We start from the raw sequence: 23,981 nt of genomic DNA, 5'->3' as shown, positions 1-23,981 counted from the left end.
GAAGCATGTTATTTCCATTAACAGATTTGATGTGTGTTTTTGATTGTATTGATTTGTTTTGAATGTAGATTTCTAAATCTAAAAATATGATCAGATCTTTACTTGATGTAGTCTCAAATTCATTGGGTTAGTGTTGATATATGTCTTAAAGTCCTCTAGTTTTTCTTCTGTACCACTCCATACAAAGAATACATCATCGATGTATCGATACCAGCATCTTATATATTCAATATAATCAGGATTTGACAAAATATTGTTATCTTCCCATTTGGCGAGGAACAGATTGGCATAGCTGGGTGCCAGAGGAGTACCCATGACAGTACCCTTGTCCTGCCTAACTTGATGCAAGTGGGCATAAATGGCAGAACATGACCATTCTGTACTCCACTTCTACCCCGTTCATTACATTTTGTAAAGTGCAATAAAAATATTAGGGGATCGTGTTGCTAGTTAGTAGTCCTGACAGGTAGTCTGAGAACTAGAAAAGCAAGGCATTGGGAACAATTCTTTGGGTCCTCATTTCTTATTCAAAGTTAATTAAATTCATTCTCCTGATCCTGGAACTGGAAGACTGTGTTGGATTTCAGTTATTTTTCCTTTACTAGATAACCCTTTAGGGCAGCACATTAACCCTTAGGTTGCAGCTAGCTAGATCCCCATCTGAGGGATAGGTTACTTAGCAAGGGACCTGCGCGTGATACCTGCTAGGATCACTTCTCAGCTGGTTGCAGTGACCTGCAGAGTGTGTGCTCTTTCTAGCAGTGATTCCCCTCTGACCTGTAGACACGACAGATTAAGAGAGTGCAGTGATTAACCCCTGGCAGTCACAGGCAGGTTTTGCAGGAGTGTACAAGTGACGGCTGGTATGGGAAACACCACATATACAGTAGTTGTATGAATGTCCCCTAATGAGTCTTACCATTTCCAGAAGCAAATGTTCCTCTCTCTCTTTTTCCTGGTCCAGTAAATCTTTTTCAAAGAAACGTTTCTGGAACTAACCCAAAAAAAAGCAGGATAACTATGAGAGTTAGCACACATACCTGTATACAGCATGTTGTATGGCATGTTAGACATACCGACAAGGTGCGATGGTACTTACTGTGTCCATAGACATTTCCATCCGGTCCAGTTCCAGCACAGTCTGTACAGAGAGGGAGGAAATTCAGTTCTGTTAGATGAGAACATTTCAATGGGTGTAGTATGGTTTGCCAGCGGTCGGGGTCCTGGCGACCAGCATACCAGTGCCGGAATCCCGACCGCCGGCATACCGACAGCTGGGCGAGCGCAAATTAGCCCCTTGCGGGCTAGCTGCGCTCGCAACGCTGCGGGCACGGTGGCATGCGTATCTATTCTCCCTCCAGGGGGGTCGTGGACCCCTAAGAGGGAGAAAAGATGTCGGTATGCCGGCGGTCGGGATTCCGGCGCCGGTATAGTGGTTGCCGGGAGCCTGGCGGCCGGCAACCTGAAGACCACCCCATTTCAATAACTGTGTATCTCTATGATCACAGGAGCTAGGTAGAATCTGACATATACCAAGAAGGGCACTGGACCACCTGCAGACAGTGGAGGTGGGCATGATGTGGTCTAGGCAAATGTTCATGAGACTGCAGACAATCATTTTACTAGGGACCAATGACATCACTGAAGAGCTTTGTGGAGGAGGTTACAATTGTGGTACTGTATTTGAGAATGATTAGAGGATGTGTATTCTGTGTGCTCTGCCCTGTATATATGTCACCCTGATAGTACTCACCCTTTTAACCACAGCCAAAACATCCTTGTCCTTTTCTTGACACAGCAATTTCCTTACGCACAATTCCAGCTGCTGAAGCAAATGTTTGTCAGCTGGCAGCTTCAGGGTGGATTTTAGTTTTGGCAACATGTAGCAAACCTTCATTCTGTAAAATACAGCGATACACATCATACACTAGCGCCAATGCAGCATCAGCTGAATTACAATCCATTAACGAGGCCTCTTCTTGCAGCGTATGCCAATTTACACACAGGCTTGCCCATTCTGTGTTTAACAACTGAACAGAGGAGGGTGGAGGCTTACACAGAGAACACTGTACACAAGGGGAATGAAATAGGGGTCTATATATTGATAAAAATAACCTATATATGCTGTATCAATTTGCAAAAGCAGGTGCCTGTACCTCCTATTGTGGAAGCTAAACAAAATAAGATTGAGGGATATATTCAATTAAGGTCGAAACTGCCGTCTTGTCGAAAAGACGGCAGTTTTCATCTTTTTCAGGTCGGAAGGGGTTCCGACCTATTCAGTCCTCAGCATTTTTATTCGACAAGACGGGGAATTCGACTTGACGAATAGTACGTGAATTGGCGGTATAGCTGCCGACTCGCATACTTCTGAGGGAAACGGGGCCAAATTCGACAAAAAGTCGAACTGAGATGAGGGACCTAAGAGGAGAGGGGGTAAAGCCGCGGGCAGACGGGGGAGAGCAGCGGGCAGATAGGGGACAGCAGCGCTACAGCACAGTGTTGCAGGAGGATGTGTCATAGCCGCCGCTCACGGCAGCGTCCACCCGGCTTCAGGAAGTTAGGACCCGCTTGCTGGAGCCAGGTGGACGCTGCTGTGAGGTCTAGCAGCTGTGCCACATCCTCCTGCAGGTCGAATTTAAATGGGCATTGAATAGCCCTTGTCGGATCCATTCCGACAAATGCATGTCGTTATGGATCCGACCTTAATTGAATATTCCCCATAGACGCACTGACAAAGTTTCTACAATAATTTAAAAGTTATTTAACCATTAAAAAACATATTTATTTGTGTCTATATGTTACCCTATGCTAGCAACAACTTAAAACAGGATTTTAATACCTACCGGTAAATCCTTTTCTCCTAGTACGTAGAGGATGCTGGGGTCCACTTCAGTACCATGGGGTATAGACGGTTCCGCAGGAGCCATGGGCACTTTAAGACTTTTTCAGAGTGTGAACTGGCTCCTCCCTCTATGCCCCTCCTCCAAACCTCAGTATAGGAACTGTGCCAAGGGAGACGGACATTTCGAGAAAAGGATTTACTTTTAAGTTAATGGTGAGATTCATACCAGCTCACACTTCAACCATGCTGCACACATGGCATTCAACAAAACACATGCCAACGGGCATGAACCGTACAGCAACCGTGCTGCAAACATTTTTAACAAAATAACAACTGCAGGTAAAGTACGCACTGGGCTGCGTGCCCAGCATCCTCTACGGACTAGGAGAAAAGGATTTACCGGTAGGTATTAAAATCCTGTTTTCTCATACATCCTAGAGGATGCTGGGGTCCACTTCAGTACCATGGGGTTATACCAAAGCTCCAGTACGGGCGGGAGAGTGCAGATGACCCTGCAGCACCGATTGACCAAATTGTAGGTTCCCATCGGCCAAGGTGTCAAACTTGTAAAACATAGCAAACGTGTTTGCCCCTGACCAAGTAGCTGCTCGGCAAAGCTGCAATGCCGAGACCTCCCCGGGCAGCCGCCCAGGATACGCCCACCTTTCTAGTAGACTGGGCAGTCACCGAATTCGGTATCGGCAATCCTGCCGTAGAATGAGCGTGCTGAATCGTACCTCTGATCCAGCGCGCAATAGTCTGCTTAGAAGCAGGACACCCAATCTTGTTGGGAGCATACAGGACAAACAGAGACTGTTTTGCGTATCCGAGCCATTCTTGCGACATAGATTCTCAAAGCCCTGACCACATCCAGAGACTTTGAAGCAGCGATGGTGTCAGTAGCCACTGGCACCACAGTAGGTTGGTTTATATGGAAAGAAGAAACCACCTTTGAAAGAAATTGCTGACGAGTTCTTAACTCAACCCTATCTTCATGGAAAACTAAGTAAGGACTCTTGTGAGACAAGGCCCCTAACTCGAACACCCTTCTTGCGGATGCCAAGGCCAACAGCGTGACCACTTTCCAAGTGAGAAATTTCAACTCTATCTCCTGGAGAGGTTCAAACCAATCCGATTGAAGGAATCGCAACACCACGTTAAGATCACATGGTGCCACAGGAGGCAGAAATGGAGGTTGGATGTGTACCACCCCTTTCACGAATGTCTGAACTTCTGGAAGGGAGGCCAATTGTTTCTGAAAGAAAATGGACAAGGCCGAAATCTGGACCTTGATTGAACCCAATCGTAGGCCGGCATCCACACACGCCTGGAGAAAATGGAGAAAACGTCCTAACTGAAACTCTTCCGTTGGAGCCTTCTTGGTTTCACACCAAGACACATATTTTCTCCAAATACGGTGGTAACGTTTAGACGTTACTCCTTTCCTGGCCTGAATAAGAGTGGGAATGACTTCTTTGGGAATACCCTTTCAGGCTAGGATCTGGCGCTCAACAGCCATGCCGTCAAACGTAGCCTTGGTAAGTCTTGATACACGCACGGCCCCTGCTGCAGCAGGTCCTCGCGAAGAGGAAGAGGCTGAGGATCTTCTATGAGCAACTCCTGAAGATCTGGATACCAAGCACCTCCTTGGCCAGTCTGGGGCAATGAGGATTGCTCGAACTCCTGTTCTTCTTATGATTCTGAGAACTTTTGGTATCAGTGGAAGTGGAGGGAAAACATATACCGACCGAAACACCCACTGGGTCACTAGTGCATCCACTGATATTGCTTGAGGGTCTCTCGACCTAGAACAATATCTCTGAAGCTTCTTGTTGCGACGAGACACCATCATGTCTACTTGAGGAATTCCCCAAAGACCTGTCAACTCTGCGAAGACTTCTTGGTGGAGGCCCCATTCTACTGGATGGAGATCGTGTCTGCTGAGGAAGTCTGCTTCCCAGTTGTCCACTCCCGGAATGAAAATTGCCGACAGAGCTTTTGCATGTCTTTCTGCCCAGAGGAGGATCTTTGACACCTCTGCCATTGCCGCTCTGCTTTTCATTCCGCCCTGACGGTTTATGCACGCGACTGCTGTTACATTGTCCGACTGGACCTGTACGGGTTGATCTTGAAGAAGATGCACCGCTTGTAGAAGGCCGTTGTAAATGGCTCTCAACTCCAGAACGTTTATGTGAAGACAAGTTTCTTGACTTGACCATCTTCCTTGGAAGCTCTCCCCCTGCGTGACTGCTCCCCAGCCTCAGAGACTTGCATCCGTGGTCACCAGGATCCAGTTTTGAATCCCGAACCTGCGTCCCTCTAGGAGGTGAGAGCTGTGTAGCCACCACAGGATCGAAATTCTGGCTTTGGATGACAAGACTATCCTCTGATGCATGTGTAAGTTCCACTGGAATACTCTGGCATGGAATCGGCCAAACTGTATGGCCTCGTAGGCCGCTACCATCTTTCCCAACAACCGAATGCATTGATGAATTGACACTCTTGTTGGTTTCAGAATTTGTTTGACCATTCTCTGGATTTCCAGAGCCTTTTCCACTGGAAGAAATACCCTCTGTACTTCTGTGTCCAGTATCATCCCCAGAAAAGACAATCTTGTCGTCGGTTCCAATTGTGACTTTGGAAAATTTATGATCCAACCATGATGTTGAAGTACTGTCAGGGAGAGTGCAATGTTCTGCACCAACTTTTCCCTGGACCTCGCTTTTATCAGGAGATCGTCCAGGTAAGGAATTATATTGACTCCTTGCTGTCGAAGGAGGACCATCATCTCTGCCGTCACCTTGGTGAACACCCTCGGTGCCGTGGAGAGTCCGAACGGCAACGTCTGAAATTGGTAATGACAATCCTGCACTGCGAATCTCAGATAAGCTTGATGCAGAGGATAAATGGGAACATGTAAGTAGGCATCTTTTATGTCCACTGACACCATGAATTCCCCCTCCTCCAGACTGGAAATCACTGCCCTCAGAGATTCCATCTTGAACTTGAACCTTTGTAGGCAGAGATTCAGATTTTTCAGGTTTAGAATTGGTCTGACCGAGCCGTCCGGCTTCGGAACTACAAATAGGCTTGAATAAGACCCTTCTCCTTGTTGTAACAAGGGCACCAGGACAATGACTTGATCCTGACACAATTTTTTAATTGCTGCTGCTACCACTTCCCTGTCCGGGACAGAAACTGGTAAAGCCGATTTGAAAAAACGGCATGGGGGAACGTCTTGAAACTCCAGTTTGTAGCCTTGGGATACTATTTGTACGACCTACGGGTCTAGGCCAGATTGAACCCAGAAGTGACTGAAAAGTTTCAGACGTGCCCCCACCTGAGCGGACTCCCGCAAGGGAGCCCCAGCGTCATTCTGCAGGTTTGGCAGAAGCAGAGGTTGATTTCTGCTCCTGTGATCCCGGGGATACTGTGGTCTTTTTTCCTTTTCCCCTTCCTCTACCCGCAAAAAAAGGGGAACCTTTACCCTTTTTGTATCTATTGGGCCGAAAGGACTGCATCTGAGAGTGATGTGTCTTTTTTGCCGGTGCAGGAGCATAAGGCAAGAATGTCGACTTACCTGCGGTAGCCGCAGAAACTAAAGCATCCAGCCTATCTCCAAACAAGGCCTCACCTTTGTACGGGAGAGCCTCCATATTCCTTTTGGAATCTGTGTCAGCATTCCATTGGCGAATCCACAACGCCCTCCGTGCTGAAATTGCCATGGTAGCGGCTTTTGATCCCAAGAGACCAATATCTTTCATGGCTTCTAGCATATACGCAGCAGCGTCTTTGATATGACCTAAAGTTAGGAGTATCTCGTCTTTATCTATTGTGTCAATGCCTGTTGACAAGTTTTCTGACCACTTTTCAATAGCATTACTCACCCACGCACAGGCAATGGTAGGCCTGAGTAATGTCCCATTAGCCACATAAATAGATTTCAACGTATTCTCTAACTTGCGGTCTGCCGGCTCTTTTAGTGAAGCCGTCCCAGGCGCAGGGAGAATCACCTTTTTTGTTAACCGTCACAGGGCACCATCTAAAACGGGGGGTGACTCCCACCTTTTCCTGTCCTCTGCAGGGAAAGGGTACGCTCCCTGAATTCTTTTAGGAATCTGAAACTTCTTTTCAGGGTTTGCCCAGACTCTCTCAAATAAACTGTTCAGTTCATGAGATTGAGGGAAAGTTACATTAAGTTTATTTTCTTTATAAAAGTAAGCCTTCTCCTGTGGTAAAGGAGGGGGCTCCGTAACTTCTAAAACCTCCTTTATAGCAACAATCATGTATTGAATGTTTTTCGCTAATTTCGGATCAATTCTCCTGGACTCAGAGTCCGTGTCGGTATCAGTTTGTACTATTTGTGCAAATGAACTTTTATGTGACCCAGAGGGATCCCCTGTGGATGAAAAAGCAGAACTACTAAAAATCACATCTTCCACGGATTTTCTCCAGGTTTCTGCATGAGACTCAGACTTATCTAATCTCTTACTGATATGATTCACACTATCACGTAATTCTTTCACCCATTCAGGCTCATGGTGTGTCGGCAGCGCCACCACATTACAACTCTGTGTCCCTAAAATGGCTCCCTCAGGGGAAGAGCTCCCTGCCTCAGACATGTCACACACGTGCACAAACACACCACAGACACTCCGGGGCTTATAGGGGACAAACCCACAGTAAAATCTGTCAGAAGGACACAGAAAGGACTTGCCAGTTCACAAGTCAGCGCCAGTGACTAAAATCCCTGTGTCATGTAAAATGTCTACAGAGACCTTTAGCGCTTTTACAACCAAATAGTATAATTGAGAACCAATATACACTCTGCCCCCCCTTTTTTGCACCCTGATACTTGGTTCAGAAGTGGAGGAGGACCAGCGTTGCCCCGCCACCTGTAATGGCGCGTTTCCCCTCAGCAATTATCACAATATTTTTTATACTGGCGGGGGCGTAGGACTGTGCCACGGCATCATATGCTACATTTTGCCAGTTTAAGAGTAGGTTTCATGCTGCCCAGGGCGAACCCCCCCCCCCCCCCCCTCCTTGCGCGCCCTGCACCCTGCTGTGTCTGTGTTATGGAGAGCATGTTCGCGCAACGTTCCCGCCCGCTGCGCGGTACCTTGAGCCGTCACAATGACCGGAGGTTCCTCTTGCAGATCTCCGGTAATATTACTCACCAGTCTTCTGACTTCTGGCTCTGTAAGGGGGGTGACGGTGGGCTGTGGGAGTGAGCACATAGCCGCAGCTAGCGTTCAGTACCCTTCAGGAGCTAATGGTGTCCTGTCAGCAAGAGGCAGAGCCATGAAACAATTCAGGAAGTTGGTTCCTACTTCTTCCCCCTAAGTCCCACGAAGCAGGGAGACTGTTGCCAGCAGTCTCCCTGAAAATAAAAAACCTAACATAGTCTTTTAGTGAAACTCAGTAGAGCTCAATTAGAGTGAAACCAGTCTGCCTGGGCACATTTTCTAAACTGAGGTCTGGAGGAGGGGCATAGAGGGAGGAGCCAGTTCACACTCTGAAAAAGTCTTAAAGTGCCCATGGCTCCTGCAGAACCGTCTATACCCCATGGTACTGAAGTGGACTCCAGCATCCTCTAGGACGTATGAGAAATATAAATTCTCCAATTAACAAATACATATAGATCTAGCTTTACTATTAGTTGACTTGTATCATAATTTCACAGTGATACAGATGTAAGACTGGCCATATACAGTACCTAGAGACTGAATGTCCAATCTGAATGGTTAGAAAGAAAACCTGGTAATGTATGGGAGCAAATGACAATTGACCATTTGGTCTAAAATGCCAGAAAACTGACAAAAACAGTTGTTCAGACAAATTGGTTACATTTATTGAATTTAACCAATTTGTCAGACTGACCAGATTTTTCGTTCCAACCAGCCAGATTGGACAAAAAATCTTTAGGTGAATGGCCAGCTTAACACTTGACATAGACAAAAGGTCGACAAGCAAAAGGGCAACTGTTTATGGTCGATAGGTACAAAAGGTCAGCAGGTTTTTTTGGGATGTTTTTTCATTTTTTTTTCCAACTTTTGCATCATTTACCATCCACGTGGACTACGATTGGGAATAGTAACCTGTGCTAAGCGCAGCGATAGTGGACTGAGACACCTTGCCTGAATCGTGGCAAGTGAAGCAAGCTCGCGAGGATATACGTTTGCACTAATTGTGGTCACAGACTGTGATATAAACCAATTTTTTATAAAAAAATATTTAAAAAATGTGTGTCCATGGTTTTTGTCGCCATATTCATGTCGACCTTTTCACCCATCGACCTTTTGTATCTGTCGACCTTAGACACAATCAACTTTTTTACAGTCTTCCTTTTGACGCTGTTGACCTTTTGCACGTCGACCATATGGGGGTCGATCTATTGACTATCTAATTTGTGTAGATCTATTATACCACACCCCCAGAATTCTGTTACTACAGGTCAGATATATGTGGCATCACCCAGAACCATAATTGTTAGTGGAAAGTACAGTCCAATATGCTTAGTAAAGATCTGCTAGAACGCTAGTAGTGACCTTATGTAGCCCATACACTTGTGCGATATGGCATACAATCCTTCGATTTCGACCGTATCTGTAAGATAAATCGAAGGATTGTATGCACATTTTAGGTACCATGCGACGCGATGCGCGGGCACGCCGGTCGAATGTTGCGTCACAAGATATTAAGTGCTGCACTTAATATTTATTGCATCGCAGTACGATTGCATGTGTTTTCGCGATGGGCACCTGCTGGGAGCAGACAGAGGCCGCTCCCACTTGGCGGTGACGTGCCCATCACGTGATTACCATGCGATCTATCGCATGGTAATCACTTTGGCAGTTCAGGCATCGCACAAGTGTATGAACACCATTGTGATGCGGTGCTTCTGTAATATACATACTGCTGTATCTCTATATATTCAGTAGTTATTGTGAGCTAGATGTTTGCGTATCCTGGAAGTGTTTTTCTCAGCGGGTACCAGTGTAACAGACTGCAGTAGCAGCTTTCACATATCAGCCCACCAGTAAATCCGGCTCTAGACATATTAACAGCCCAGAGGAACTTACTGACTTAAGGGCAGACTGAGTCACACACGACCTTATGCAAATGCCAGCTTCCATAAGGCTAATGTGAGGATCCGTGCGGCTTCAAGTCAGAAGACGTGCTGCCCACTGATTTTCCATACACAGCCGCAATGGCCATAATTAGTGTTGGCACTTGCACTACTGGTAGGTGCAAGGGATCCATCTGAGACAGGCTTCCATTCCCCATACATATTTGAAAACTACATTTGCATCTGTGCACCATCCAAGATCCGTCTGACTCGGAATAAGCCCTTCAGACACCTTCCGACATCAGTTTAAAATAATGGAGCACCGAAATAAGGACCTATAAACCTCAGGGCTGGAACAGGATGTCATAACTGTGGTTCTTATTGATGACTGTGGCATGGTGCTAGATTGTCCAGCCTATGGCTGTGTGGTAGGCGGGGACTGGGTGTGTTTATAGGGCGTGTGTGTGGCTTGTGATCTCCCTCTTAGTTTTCGCACTTCCCACCCATTTTTTGGGGAATGTTTTTTGGGGCTTTGTGAGTGGTTGGCGGGAAAGAACGGCAGCCCAGTAACCATCTTGCTGCAATGGGGTAGGCTGATTGGGTGACCAGCTCCACATGGCTGGGTGGATTTTGTGTGTGTTATCGGTATGGGAGCTGGAAACCTCTCACTTCTCTGCCATTGCTGTCAGGGCAATTGACCCATGCAGATGTTGTTTGAAGTGAACTTGCGCTAAGTTAAGTGGCTCCACTGTTTAGCAGGCTGTTCTTTCTTCCTCTTCCATAGTAGTATATTTGAATTAAATAATAAGGCTGACCGATATCACGCCACTTATGCCTCATGTCATTATTTCTAATTGTATATGTGTATATAATGTTTAGGTTTATGGGCCTGCCAATTGCCAACATACACAAACCAAAACCACAATGGGGTTAAATGACTAAGGTGGGAGTTTTTCAGAACTGGTGATGTTGCCCAGAGCAACCAATCAGATTCTACTTAACATTTCTCTAGCTACTTCTAGAAGATAATAGATAGAATCTTGATTGGTTGCTATGGGCAACATCACCAGTTCTACAAAAAACTCCCACCGTAGTAAATTTACCACAATGTCTCTTGCACAGCATTTGTAGTGTTATATCTCATCTGGCACTAGTACACAAAACACATTGCATTTTCTAACTTACACTTTACCAAAATGCTTCTTCAGTGTTTGAAAGCATCTGAAGTTATCTGACTGTGGGGGTGATTCTGAGTTGATCGCAGCAGCAAGTTTGTTAGTAATTGGGCAAAACCATGTGCACTGCAGGGGGGGGGGGGGGGGGGCAGATATAACATTTGCAGAGAGAGTTAGATTTGGGTGGGTTATTTCGTTTTCTGTGCAGGGTAAATACTGGCTGCTTTATTTTTACACTACAATTTAGATTTCAGTTTGAATACACCCCACCCAAATCTAACTCTCTCTGCACATGTTATATCTGCCCCCCCCCCCCCCCCCCCCCCTGCAGTGCACATGGTTTTGCCCAACTGCTAACAAATTTGCTGCTGCGATCAACTCATAATTAGGCCCTGTGTTACATATTAGGAACATTAGGAATTACCTGACATTGGCGACAGGGTCACTTGTTAGCTCCAGGACGGACATATAAAAGTATTTACAGAAGAAAGACTTGGAGAAAAACTCCATGATATATTCACAAGTGTCCAGGAACCTCTGTCGGTTCCAGTAGCTTTTTCCTTGACCTAACTCTGAGACAAAAAAAAGTCCATAGACCATTGTGAGATTTGGTCCCCAGGGGGTATTACACACAAGACATACTGCAGCGGGGTGATCAGTAACTAGGCAAATATTTCCTACAATGCAGTGATGTCTAAACTGAATATAACTATGAAATGTTAATACAGGTTGAGTATCCCATATCCAAATATTCCGAAATACAGAATATTCCGAAATACAGACTTTTTTGAGCGAGAGTAAGATAGTGAAATCTTTGTTTTTTGATGGCTCAATGTACCCGAACTTTGTTTAATACACAAAGTTATTAATAATATTGTATTAAATGACCTTCAGGCTGTGTATATAAGGTGTATATGAAACATAAATGAATTGTGTGAATGTAGACACACTTTGTTTAATGCATAAAGTTATAAAAAATATTGGGTAAAACTACCTTCAGGCTGTGTGTATAAGGTGTATATGTAACATAAATGCATTCTGTGCTTAGATTTAGGTCCCATCACCATGATATCTCATTATGGTATCTAATTATTCCAAAATACGGAAAAATCCGATATCCAAAATACCTCTGGTCCCAAGCATTTTGGATAAGGGATACTCAACCTGTATCTGAAACACTGATGAGAAATGGCAATTTAATATCACTTTCGAGTTTTCGCATAGTTTGGCACAAAACAAACTACATAACATTCTCCTTCTTATCAGGAGTAGAAAACTACACACTCGGTAGTGGGCATTTATATAAGGTGCATAGTGTCCAAGAAGAAGCATAAACTCAGCTTTGGTTGCACTGTGCACCTACATCTTCGCTAAGGTGAAAGGCTTGTGGAGGAGAACATTGCACAGGGAAGAGCAGTAGCTAATTGGAGTGAGGGTATCCCTTGTACAGAGTAGGGGGATTCTCAGGAGAAGTGCAACAACAAAATATACTTGTATGGACTCCAGCGAGATCATAGAAAGTAGTAAAGTATGGGAAAGGGTGCCTAGTAAAGTATGGGAAAGGGTGCATTTTTAGGTCACATTACTTATTGTGTGGCACTCAGAGCTAGCAATCGATGGGTCTTTGTTTGCATTGTTAATGGGTGGCATGTTGTGCCTTTATTATACACTGCAGAAGAAAAGTAAATTTCCAAAGCCACATCAAGTAAGTGACGTGTAATTAAAAAAAAAGTCTTGGTGCAATCTTACGCTCATGATTAGTTTAGGTCATAAATAAGGCTAAATATTAAAAGAAAAACTGAAAATCTTGTCTGTATGATAGAAGGGGATCTAAGGTAAAAAAAAACAAAAAAAAACGGTAGACTTACCATGGTTAACTCTCTTTCTGCGAGGTACATTGGGTTCTACAGGGAAACATCCGGTGTAGAGTGGATCTTGAGCCAGAGGCACCAACAGACTTTGGCCTGTCCCAGGATGCATTGGGGCCTCCTCTATAAACCCCGCCTCCAAGCACCGGAGCTCAGTTTCGTTAACTAGTCAAATGCAGGAGCAGGTAAGAGAGAAGGCAGATGTTAGTAACATAGAACACATTCTCACGACAGGAGAAGGGACCAGCGACTAATGCCATACAAACCCATAGAAGCTAGGTGCATCAGTGTGGGCGCCCTGTGGAACCCAATGTACCTCTCAGAAAGAGAGTTAACCATGGTAAGTCTACCATAACTCTCCTTTTCTGCAGCAGGGTACATTGTGTTCCACAGGGAAACATCGGGGATGTCCTAAAGCAGTTCCTCAAGGGAAGGGATGAGCCTTAGCGGGTATGAGAACCCAACGTCCAAAGGAAGCATCCTGGGAGGCGGAAGTATCACAGGCATAGAACCTAATGAACGTGTTCACTGAGGACCACATAGCCGCCTTGCACAATTGTTCTGCGGATGCACCACGGTGGGCCACCCATGAAGGTCCAACAGACCGAGTAGAATTGGCTTTAATAGCAGCAGGAGCTGGGAGTACAGCCTGCGCATAAGCTTGTGCACTCACTATTCTAATCCATCTGGCCAAGGTTTGCTTATTCGCAGGCCAGCCACGTTTATGGTAACCAAACAAGACAAAAAGGGAATCTGACCTCCTGATGGAGGCAGTCCTCTCCACATATATAGAAAAGTAAAAAGATGTGTAAGTGCGCAGCCAGCAGCAGCTGGTATGGGGATGGTCAGATCCCAGAATATATTGGAATAAAAAGCACAAGGTACCAGCGCTGGCTGTAAGAATTATATAAGGACGGTTTGCTGAATAAAATGTCAATTTATTAAACCATTTAAAAAGACAGGTGTAAAATCCCGTTATTATTCTGAATGACACTTAAAATATATAGTATAATAATTCCCCCTGGATATAATCACTTTTACATCCACTCTCCTCTGGGACATGTACATTTTTTACCTAAGGGACAACTAATGCGTCTTAGACGCAATTGTTCCGATATAGAGACGTTCAAAATACAAGCTGACGAACTTCTGGAATCTTTTAGAAACAGAGACTACCCACCAAATCTTTTGAAGAAGTCTTTAAAAGAGGTCCTAGACATGAACAGACAAGACCTCTTACGTCCCTCCTCCTCAAATACGATGGAAAAATACGACAGAAAAGAGAGAGAGATGGCCTTTATCTGCAAATATAATAACTGTGCGAAAGAGATCAAAACAATAATTGAAAGAAATTATAGAGTATTGAAACATGACAACATTCTGGGGAACCTTCTGCCAAATAAACCACAAGTGATTTATAGGAAAAATAGGGCTTTAAAGACTATACTGGCTCCCAGTTTTTTCAAAATTCCAATAGTAGAGAAAAATAAAAACGACTCAAATTGGTTGACCAAGAAACCTTTGGGTTTCCATAGGTGTGGCAAAAGTGGATGTACAATGTGTCAACATATGGAACGTAAAACTACCTATATTCTCATCCCATCCTCCAATGAAAAATACCAGTTGAGATCCTTTTTAAATTGTAATTCAAAATTCGTGATATACTTGTTGACATGTGGATGCGGTTTAAATTATGTGGGACGAACCACGAGACCATTACACACGCGATTTATGGAACACCGACGGAATATAATACGCAAATACATGGCTCACAGTGTATCACGACATTATTACAATGAACATAATAACAATCCTGCTTGTCTTTCGATAATATGTCTTGAACACATTGCCCCTACGGATAGGGGAGGAGACCGATTTAATAAACTCTGCCGGAGGGAAGTCTTCTGGATGTTAAAGTTTAACTCTTTACATCCAGATGGACTGAATGAAGCAATTGAATTAAATTCGGTCCTCTAGTTGGAGGTTTATGCTTACCCCTGTTCTAGAATTCCTGTTCCAATACTTTCCATCCCCTCTCTTTATGTATACCATCAGAAGTTATAGGTTCTATAGGTTCTATAGACTTTCTTGGGAGAATATTAAAACTTAAATTCACATACAGCCGTTTGATGAAATAAAATGGGTAAAATCCCAATTTTTGATATGACTGTCAGTACAAATGATGGTCTTTTTATATTTTTATATATATATTTTTTTTTATTTTTACATTTATTTTTATATATTTTTATTAAAACGGTCCGATTGGTGATATCAACTCCTGTCTTGGAGATTATATACACATGTGTATACGTCCATCTAATATTGAATAATAAATCCCTTACGAAAATGTGTACTATAGAGGTTCAATCAACAACCAAGTACCTTCACATGTAACTAGTGGTTTAAATTATTTAAATTATTTGTGGGTACACCTATTTAGGTGTGTATACTATGTCTCAATGTGCAGGTGTGTATGTACATGCAGTCATGTGTGTATATATACATATATATGTGTATATTAGTAAAAATCAAATCATATAGAATGACAATCACAATTTAGAATGTGCTTCACATTCATTATTCATTATTCATTTTTATTTATCATTATTTATTATTTTTTATATCTTTATGTTTTATTTGTTTTTTTTATTTGTAATACATAATGTACTAAGAAATATATAAAGAAATTCTGTTTATATGTACTAATAGCTACAGTGGTTAGTTGTAATTAAGAAACGTCCTGGACCGAGTGAATTGCGGGGGAAGAAAAAAAACCTGACAAATATTATATAATAGGCCTAATACGTTTTTCCTCTGTATATATACTCATATCTCTCCATATCTGACTTATATACAATGTATCTCCTTTGTTAACTATAGTCATGCTATTTGTGAGATATGTAACTAAATCACAAGTATCGAAAAGACCAGCAAGTACCCTCTATGAAGGGGATTTTCCTCCTATGATGTCACTGAAATCATGTGACTATTGTGAACCAATGATTAGACAGTCACGTGATCGGAGACTCGGGGTCACGTGCACTAAAAAGATCCTTTTGAGCATAGAAACTATGAACAGTACCTTCTGAGAAGGGGATGACTGAGTCTCCGATCATGTTACTAAGATCACATGTTATACCGGACCAATGGGATTGTCTAGTTTCCCGATCACGTGTTCTCTCATGTCACGTGACCGGTTTCATTCAAATCTAATTTCATGTATAAGTTAAGTATAAATACTCGTTTTGAGGTGGGATCTGCTCTGTATATATGAGCAGATCTTTGTGTAAATAAGGATATTATTAAAGTTATATTTTGTGACGGTTTGCTGCATTTTCTAATTAAACACCAGACAGGTGTTGTTGATCAACTCATGAAGCAGGGTATAAATAGAGACCCAATATACAGTGTATTTATGCTCCTGAGGAAGCTGGATCACCCTGTTGCCAGCGAAACGCGTTGAGCCTTTACCCCACCTGGGCACCACTCCACGACACATTGGGACTCTGACACTCTCGGCACTTATTTGGACTTTGCTCCTATCACTGGGAATTTATTCCATAAGGATAAAGAACCGGATCCACATAAACAGCTAGCAATGGACTCTTCCTAAAGCTGATGCCATCAAACATCTCTTCTGTGGAAACCGGTAATTATCTGCTGCCACAGTGAATGCTACCTGGAGACTGTCCTAGCCGTATAAAATTTTACATGTCCCAGAGGAGAGTGGATGTAAAAGTGATTATATCCAGGGGGAATTATTATACTATATATTTTAAGTGTCATTCAGAATAATAACGGGATTTTACACCTGTCTTTTTAAATGGTTTAATAAATTGACATTTTATTCAGCAAACCGTCCTTATATAATTCTTACAGCCAGCGCTGGTACCTTGTGCTTTTTCTCTCCACATATATACTGAGAGCCCTTACCACATTCAAAGACTGCTCTTTGGAGGATAAATCTGAAAAGATAAAGGACAGAACCACAATCTCTTGGTTAAGGTGAAAAGATGATACCACCTTAGGTAATAATCTGGCCGAGTCCTAAGAACTGCCCGGTCACGATGAAATATCAGAAAGGGTGAACGACAGGACAAAGCGCCTAAGTCAAATACCCTTTGAGCAGAGGCAATAGCCAGTAAAAAAAAGACCTTGGCCGTAAGCCATTTACGGTCCACCGTCTCAAGAGGTTCAAATGGAGACTCTTGTAAGGCATTCAGACAACAGACAGATCCCATGGAGCCACAGGAGGGACATAGGGCGGCCTTAAGGCACCCTGACTGAATGTATGAACGTCAGGTATAGACGCAATTTTTCTCTGAAACCACACGACAAGGCAGACATATGAACCTTGAGGGAGGACAGACGAAGGCCTAAATCCAGGCCGCGTTGCAGAAAAGCCAGAATTCTGGAAGTTCTGAATCTGTATGCATCATAATTCTTATCAGCACACCAGCTGAAGTAAGAATTCCAGATGCTGGTTTATGGGCTTTCAACATAGTTTGGCTGACCGCCTCAGAGAATCCTTTGGCCCTCAGGAATGATGCTTCAAGAGCCACGCCGTCGAAGAAAATCTGGCCAGGTCAGGATAAAGACAAGGGCCCTGAACGAGGAGGTCTGGGCGCTGGGAAAGTAGAAAAGGACGATCTGTCGATAGACCCTGCAGGTCTGAGAACCAATGACGTCTGGGTAGGGAGGCCAATCCCGGGATCGGGATCGGCGGGATCCCGGGATTTGGGCCCAAAAATGCCGGGATTTGAATCCCGGGATTGGAGCTTCCAATCCCGGGATTCAAGGGATTACAGTGCGCATGTGCGGGAGGGTGGGTGTAAGTAATGACACTTACTATTAGGCGGGCGGCCGCGGCAGCCATGGACAAGCTGAACGCGCAGCACTTCAAATGTAGCGCCAGCCGCCAGCCAATCAGAGCTGGCGGCTCGGCAGCCAATCAGGGAAGCTGCCGCAGCAGCGGCAGCCAATCAGGAGCCACTGCTGCGACCGCTTCCCTGCCAGCTCTGGTTGGCTGGCGGCCGGCGCTTCATTTGAAATGCTCCCACGTTCAGTGAGTCCATGGCTGCCGCGGCCGCCCACCTAATAGTAAGTGTCATTACTTACACCCACCCTCTCTCTCGCGCCGCTACCAACCCTTCCGCGCCGCTACCTATATCCTCCCTCCTGCACCACTACCTACACCCACCCTCCCGCACTGCTACCTACCCCCTCCCTACCTCCCGCACCGCTACCTACACCCTCCCTACCTCCCGCACCACTACCTACACCCTCCCTACCTCCCGCACCACTACCTACACCCTCCCTCCAGCGCTGCTCCCTACAACCTTCACTGGTCCCTACTGCAATCCCGGGATCCCGTGAATCCCGGGATTGACCGTTTTTCAATCCCGAATCCCGGGATTGAAAAAACGGCCCGGATTGGCCTCCCTACGTCTGGGTCACGCTGGAGCGACTAGAAGTAGTATTCCGCCTTCCTGTTTGAACTTCCGCAGGACCCTGGGTAGGAGTGACACTGGAGGGAACACGTACGGCAGCCGAAAGCTCCATGAAGTTGCTAGTGCATCCACGAACGCTGCTTGAGGAACCCTGGTCCTTGATCCGAAGACTGGAACCTTGTGATTGTGTGAAGACATCATCAGGTCTACATCTGGCAATGAGGCAATGAGGAAGGCTAGTCAGATGCTTGGCTGCATTGGGAGAGGAATCAGCAGCAGAAAGAAAGAAGTAAAAATGCCACTGTATAGGTCATTGGTACGGCCTCATCTAGAATACTGTATTCAGTTCTGGAGGCCATATCTTCAAAAGGATATTAATACATTAGAAACTGTACAAAGGAGGGCAACTAAAATGGTGCATGGCCTACATCACAAAACATACCCAGAAAGACTAAGAAATCTCAATATGTATAGTTTGGAGCAGAGAAGGGAAAGGGGGGACATGATAGAAACTTTCAAATATATCAACAAAGTCCAGGAGGGAAACATTCTCCAAATGAAGAGAAGCAATAGGACACGAGGACATGCACTGAGACTGGAGGGGGGGAGGTTCAGGGGAAATTTGCGGAAAAATTATTTCACAGAAAGGGTAGTGGACAAGTGGAATAGCCTCCCATCAGAGGTGGTAGAGGCTAAGACAGTAGAGCAATTTAAACATGCATGGGATAGACATAAGGATATCCTTACAAAGAAATAAGGATCAAATAAGGTTAGAGATAAAAAATAATATTAAAAAAAAAAGGGGCAGACTAGATGGGCCAAGTGGTTCTTATCTGCCGACAAATTCTATGTTTCTATGTTTCTATCTGGTAGGCCCCACTTGTCCACTAGAAGTTGAAAGACTTCCGGATGAAGACTACATTCTCTGGCGTGCACGCCCTGGCGACTTAAAAAGTCTGCTTCACAGTTTAGGACGCCAGGAATGCACTGCAGATATTGCTGGCAGATGGCGCTCCGCCCCAACGAAGGATTTTTGACACTTCCATCATAGCCATGTGACTTTGAGTGCCGCCTTGATGGTTTATGTATTCCACCGTGGTGGCATTGTAGAACTGTACATGGAACCGGCCTGTTCTATACCAGAGGCAGAGCAAAAGTTAATTTATTGAGCACTGCCCGCAACTCCAGAATGTTTATGGGAAGGAGTGATTCCTCCTTGGTCCAACGACCCTGAAAAGAGTGTTGCTCCAACACCGCACCCCATCCCCTCAGACTGGCGTCCGGTGTCAGCAGGACCCAGTTGGGGATTCAAAAGGAATGGCCCCTGCTCAATTGCTGGTCCTGTAGCCACCAGGTCAGCGACAGACGAACCTCTGGAGTCAAAGTGATCATGTGAAATCTGATCCGATGAGGTATAGCAGTCCCACTTGGAAAGGATTAACCTCTGCAGAGGACAGGAATGAAATTGAGTGTACTCTACCATGTCAAATGCCGACACCATCAGGCCAAGTACTTGCATTCGCCAAGTGTATCAAAACCCTGGGGCAACAAAGGAAGCATCTTATCCTGTCCTGAAGCTTCAGGACTTTATCTGGAGACAGAAACAGTCGCTGACTGTGTGTGTCCAGGAGTGCCACCAGGTGCACCATGCTCTGAGCTGGGACCAGCGAGGATTTCTTCCAGTAGATGAGCCACCCATGGGCCTGTAGGAAGCTTACCGTCAGTTGCAGATGACTGAGGAGAACATCGTGGGAGTTTGCCAGAATCAGCAAGTCGTCCAGATACAGCAGAATCCTGACTCCCTGGCAACAGAGATGGGCCGTCTTTACGGCCATGACCTTGGTGAAGATCCGAGGAGCAGTAGCCATTCCAAATGGCAGAGCCTAGAACTGATAGTGGAGGTCGCCAATAGCAAACTGCAGATACTGTTGATGCGACATGGTAATAGGTATATGCAGGTACGCATCCTGTATATCCAGGGATACCATATAGTCTCCGGGTTCCATAGCCAGTACAATAGAGTGCAGTGTTTCCATACGGAACTTGGACACTCACACACTTGTTCAGTGATTTGAGGTTGAGAATAGGCAGGAAAGACCCATCGGGTTTCGGAAATAGAAAAAGGGTCGAGTAGTAACCTCTGCCTCTGTGAGACGCACATCCTTTTGTAGAGCTTGCGCCTTTAACGGATCCAAAGGAATAACCATGGTGCAAAACCCGTGAGACACAACTCTCCGCACCCATGCATCTGAAGTGGTCTGTAACCAGACCTGGATGAACTGGAGAAGTCGGCTTCCTACCCTGGGGTCCCCCAGGGGGAGGCCCGCCCCATCATGCGGCAAGATTGTTTTGTTTAGAGGCATGCGGACGACCACCCAGGATTGCTTAGCCTTGGGATATGTGGTTTTGGGAGCACAAGACTGTCTCAGTATTCCTGACCTTTTGCTTTCCCTTAAGGCTGAAAGGAACGAAAAGTGGTAGGATTAGTATTTGGGAGAAAAGCAGTTTTAGCAGCTGCTAACTCAGACACAATTTTATTAAGGTCTTCCCCAAACAAAATGTACCCCTTAAAGGGGAGCACCTCCAAGGTCATTTTGGAGTCCAGGTCCACCTTCCATGAACTCAACCACAGAATACGGCGAGCCAGGACAGACGTAGTCAACGCCTTGGCTGCCAACACACCCGCCTCAGAGGACGCCTCCTGAATGTAATAAGCGGCGGTGGTAATGTGAGACAGGTATTGTCTGGCATTGTCAGATATATCCTCGGTCAGCTATTCCTCTAATGCCTGAACCCATGCTTCAATACCTTTTGCAGCCCAAGAGGCCGCAATAGTGAGTCTATGTACAGCAACTGTTAGGGAGTAAATCGATTTCAGGCATCCCTCCACACGCTTATCTGTCGGTTCCTTCAGTGAAGTGACAGGCAGAGTGGATGACACCACTAGGCCGGTGACATGAGAATCCACTGGCGGTGTATTTTCCCGCTTGTTACATAACTCTGCAGGGAGAGGATAGCGAGCCAAGGCCCGTTTAGACAGAGGGAATTTCTTCCTTGGATTAGACCAGGGCTCCTGCCTGATGTCCACCAAATGGTCAAAATGGGGTAAAAAGATTTTTAACCACCTATGCCATTTAAACATATCAGTTTTCTTAGCCACAGTAGTGGAATCCTCATCATCAGTGATTTATACGATTTGCTTAATAGCAACCACAAGGAGAGAATCCTCGTCAGAAACACCTGATTCAGTGTCTTACAGGACAGTATGCTCCCCCTCCTCTTCTGATGAAACATCTGAGAGATTAGTGGATTGTGAGGAGGAAGCAGACCGCTTAGTTGACCCAGAGACACGAGAGTGACCTGGAGTAGGTTTTTGTCTGACCAAGTATTGATTTAATTGGTGCAACAAATTTTCCGCCCAAAGCGGATTAACCATAGGGAAAATTTGTGGCTGTAGTGGCACAGGTAGTCCCATAGGGGGCGTAAAGCATTCCACCAGAGTTCCTAGTAGGTTTGAGAATGCAGCCCAGGGTGGCTCCTGATTGGTTGCAGGAGCTGCGGACTGACTGGTAGCTGTATGACACAGTACACAGACCATCATACAAAACTTCCTCCTCTAGTAAGTCCTTGGCATATGCTCTGCATGATGAAGGAGCATCCACAGACTTACAGCCCTTCTTGTTAGACACTGTACACAAATGCAACAACAGAGCGGTTTAGTACGAAAAAGCCAGACAGAGTACAATACCTGCGAATAAATCCGTTAATATGTGGCTGAATACACAGTACACAACACCTGCGAATAAATCCGGTATTATGTGACTGCGTACACAGTAGAATACACGTAATAGGTAAATACTGTGATGCACTATTTATATGACCCTGATGCACCTAGTCCCTTAGGGTACAGAATATAGTGATAGATATATCTGGGAAACACTGAAAAGTGAAACCAAACAGCAGATACAGGTACACACAGTCACAGGCAATGCAGATAATTATTATGACAATAAAACTGCACTGGACTAGTATATGTATATATATATATAACACAACGCAGTCCTAGATCGGAGGTGTATATCAGAATACTCGTACAATACATCCCTCCTGTAATTGTTACACTCTTTCTTAACTAATGCTTCTGTATAAAGACATGAAGAAACTCAAGTGTTTGTAAAGTCACAGCGCTGTATACAGGCGACATTACAAGGGAGACCTTGCCCTGCGGTCCCGGAAACCAGCCACAGCTATGTTTCTAAGATGGCGCTCAGCATCTCAGTCAGGGAGTGAGGGAGAGTGTGAGGCAGTAGATGGCGCCCTGGGCCAGGGGAGGGGCTACAGGTCAAGTGCCGGCTCCCCTATGCTGGTCCTCACCGCTGGTACTACAGAGTATTACTAAAATGGGCGTTAGTACATCCGACCTGTACTCCTATGCCCTGGCGGTCTAGTGGGGTCCCTGCTCGGTGACAGTGCCCACACCAGCGTCGCGGTCCGTCTCCCTAGACCACGACAGGAACACGATTTAATGGTAGGTCCCGCCTGGGGGACCCTCTTACCTCCTCCCTGTAGCAGCCACGTGAACCAGGAGAGCGTCTGCGACTGTGTGCCTAAAGCTGGAGCATCTCCGCCACAAGTACTCGGGAACAGGCCGCGGGAGTATGCGACGCCCCTTGGAAGGTGATGGAGCCGCCGCACAGAAAGTCACATGACATATCAGCGCAGCGGCCCTTGAAGTCTTCTTAGAAAGCTTTTCAGGGCTGCCCAGTGCAGCCCCCCTGTTAAGTGACCTGCTGTCTGCAGGCACCAACTCGAAAATGACCTTCAGTGCCTGGAGGCGGGGTTTATAGAGGAGGCCCCAATGCATCCTGGGACAGCCTAAAGCTTTAGCCTGTTGGTGCCTCTGGATCAAGAGCCACTCTACACCCCAATGTTTCCCTGTGGAACACAGTGTATCCTGCAGCAGAAAAAACTTTGGCAAATGTATAATGGAAGATAGATTGCTAAGGCAGGTAGTAATATATGTTATAATCATTTCAGTTATTTGGCTATTTTATTTTGCTTAACAATACACACAGTGTGACTTTTAATTTACTTTTCTCTCTATTTTGGATATAATTATGAGGGGCACACAGGTTCTGCAACATCAGTGGCTCCATGCCAGTCTCAGTATTAATAATGTAATAATAATGTACTTACGCTCCACCAGTTTCTGAATAATCTCATGCCTTTGCTCCTGCTTGCGGTTATAGCGCAGGAATATACATAGGGTCCGGCTCGCCGCTTTCTGCACCGGTAAAACATTCTACAGATAAAAGATCACAATGACTATTGTACATTTCACATGATAGTCACCTGAAGATGTGTGTCACTACATACAGTAACTACTATTATATGTTATTGTCACATATGTATCTAGACCGGATAATAGGGAAATTTGGCAGTGACATGTAAATGTGATGAAATCTCATAGCAACATTATACAGGGGCTACAAAAGTAGGCATGGTAACTCTACAGTATATAAGATACATTAAAGGTGTAAAAGTGATCTCACATCTATGTTAAAGTAAAAG

General features: G+C 45.1%; 1 protein-coding gene across 3 annotated transcripts in view; it reads right to left on the bottom strand.

Annotated features, from left to right (window-relative positions):
• The window catches only part of PPP4R4 (protein phosphatase 4 regulatory subunit 4), a 468,463-nt gene that overhangs the window by 10,512 nt on the left and 433,970 nt on the right, over window positions 1-23,981 (bottom strand). For all 3 annotated transcript variants that reach the window (XM_063947591.1, XM_063947590.1, XM_063947592.1), the window contains 5 exons: window positions 23,607-23,712; window positions 11,517-11,664; window positions 1,754-1,898; window positions 1,100-1,141; window positions 920-994 (listed from right to left, as the gene is read on the bottom strand). In XM_063947591.1, coding sequence (XP_063803661.1) covers window positions 920-994; window positions 1,100-1,141; window positions 1,754-1,898; window positions 11,517-11,664; window positions 23,607-23,712 — 516 coding nt within the window. The remainder of the gene's footprint in view (window positions 1-919; window positions 995-1,099; window positions 1,142-1,753; window positions 1,899-11,516; window positions 11,665-23,606; window positions 23,713-23,981) is intronic.

Source organism: Pseudophryne corroboree, chromosome 12 (genome assembly GCF_028390025.1).
Source record: "Pseudophryne corroboree isolate aPseCor3 chromosome 12, aPseCor3.hap2, whole genome shotgun sequence".
Classification (NCBI taxonomy): domain Eukaryota; kingdom Metazoa; phylum Chordata; class Amphibia; order Anura; family Myobatrachidae; genus Pseudophryne; species Pseudophryne corroboree.
The sequence above is the reverse complement of the archived record's forward strand: the minus strand, read 5'-3'. Positions and strand labels throughout refer to the sequence as shown.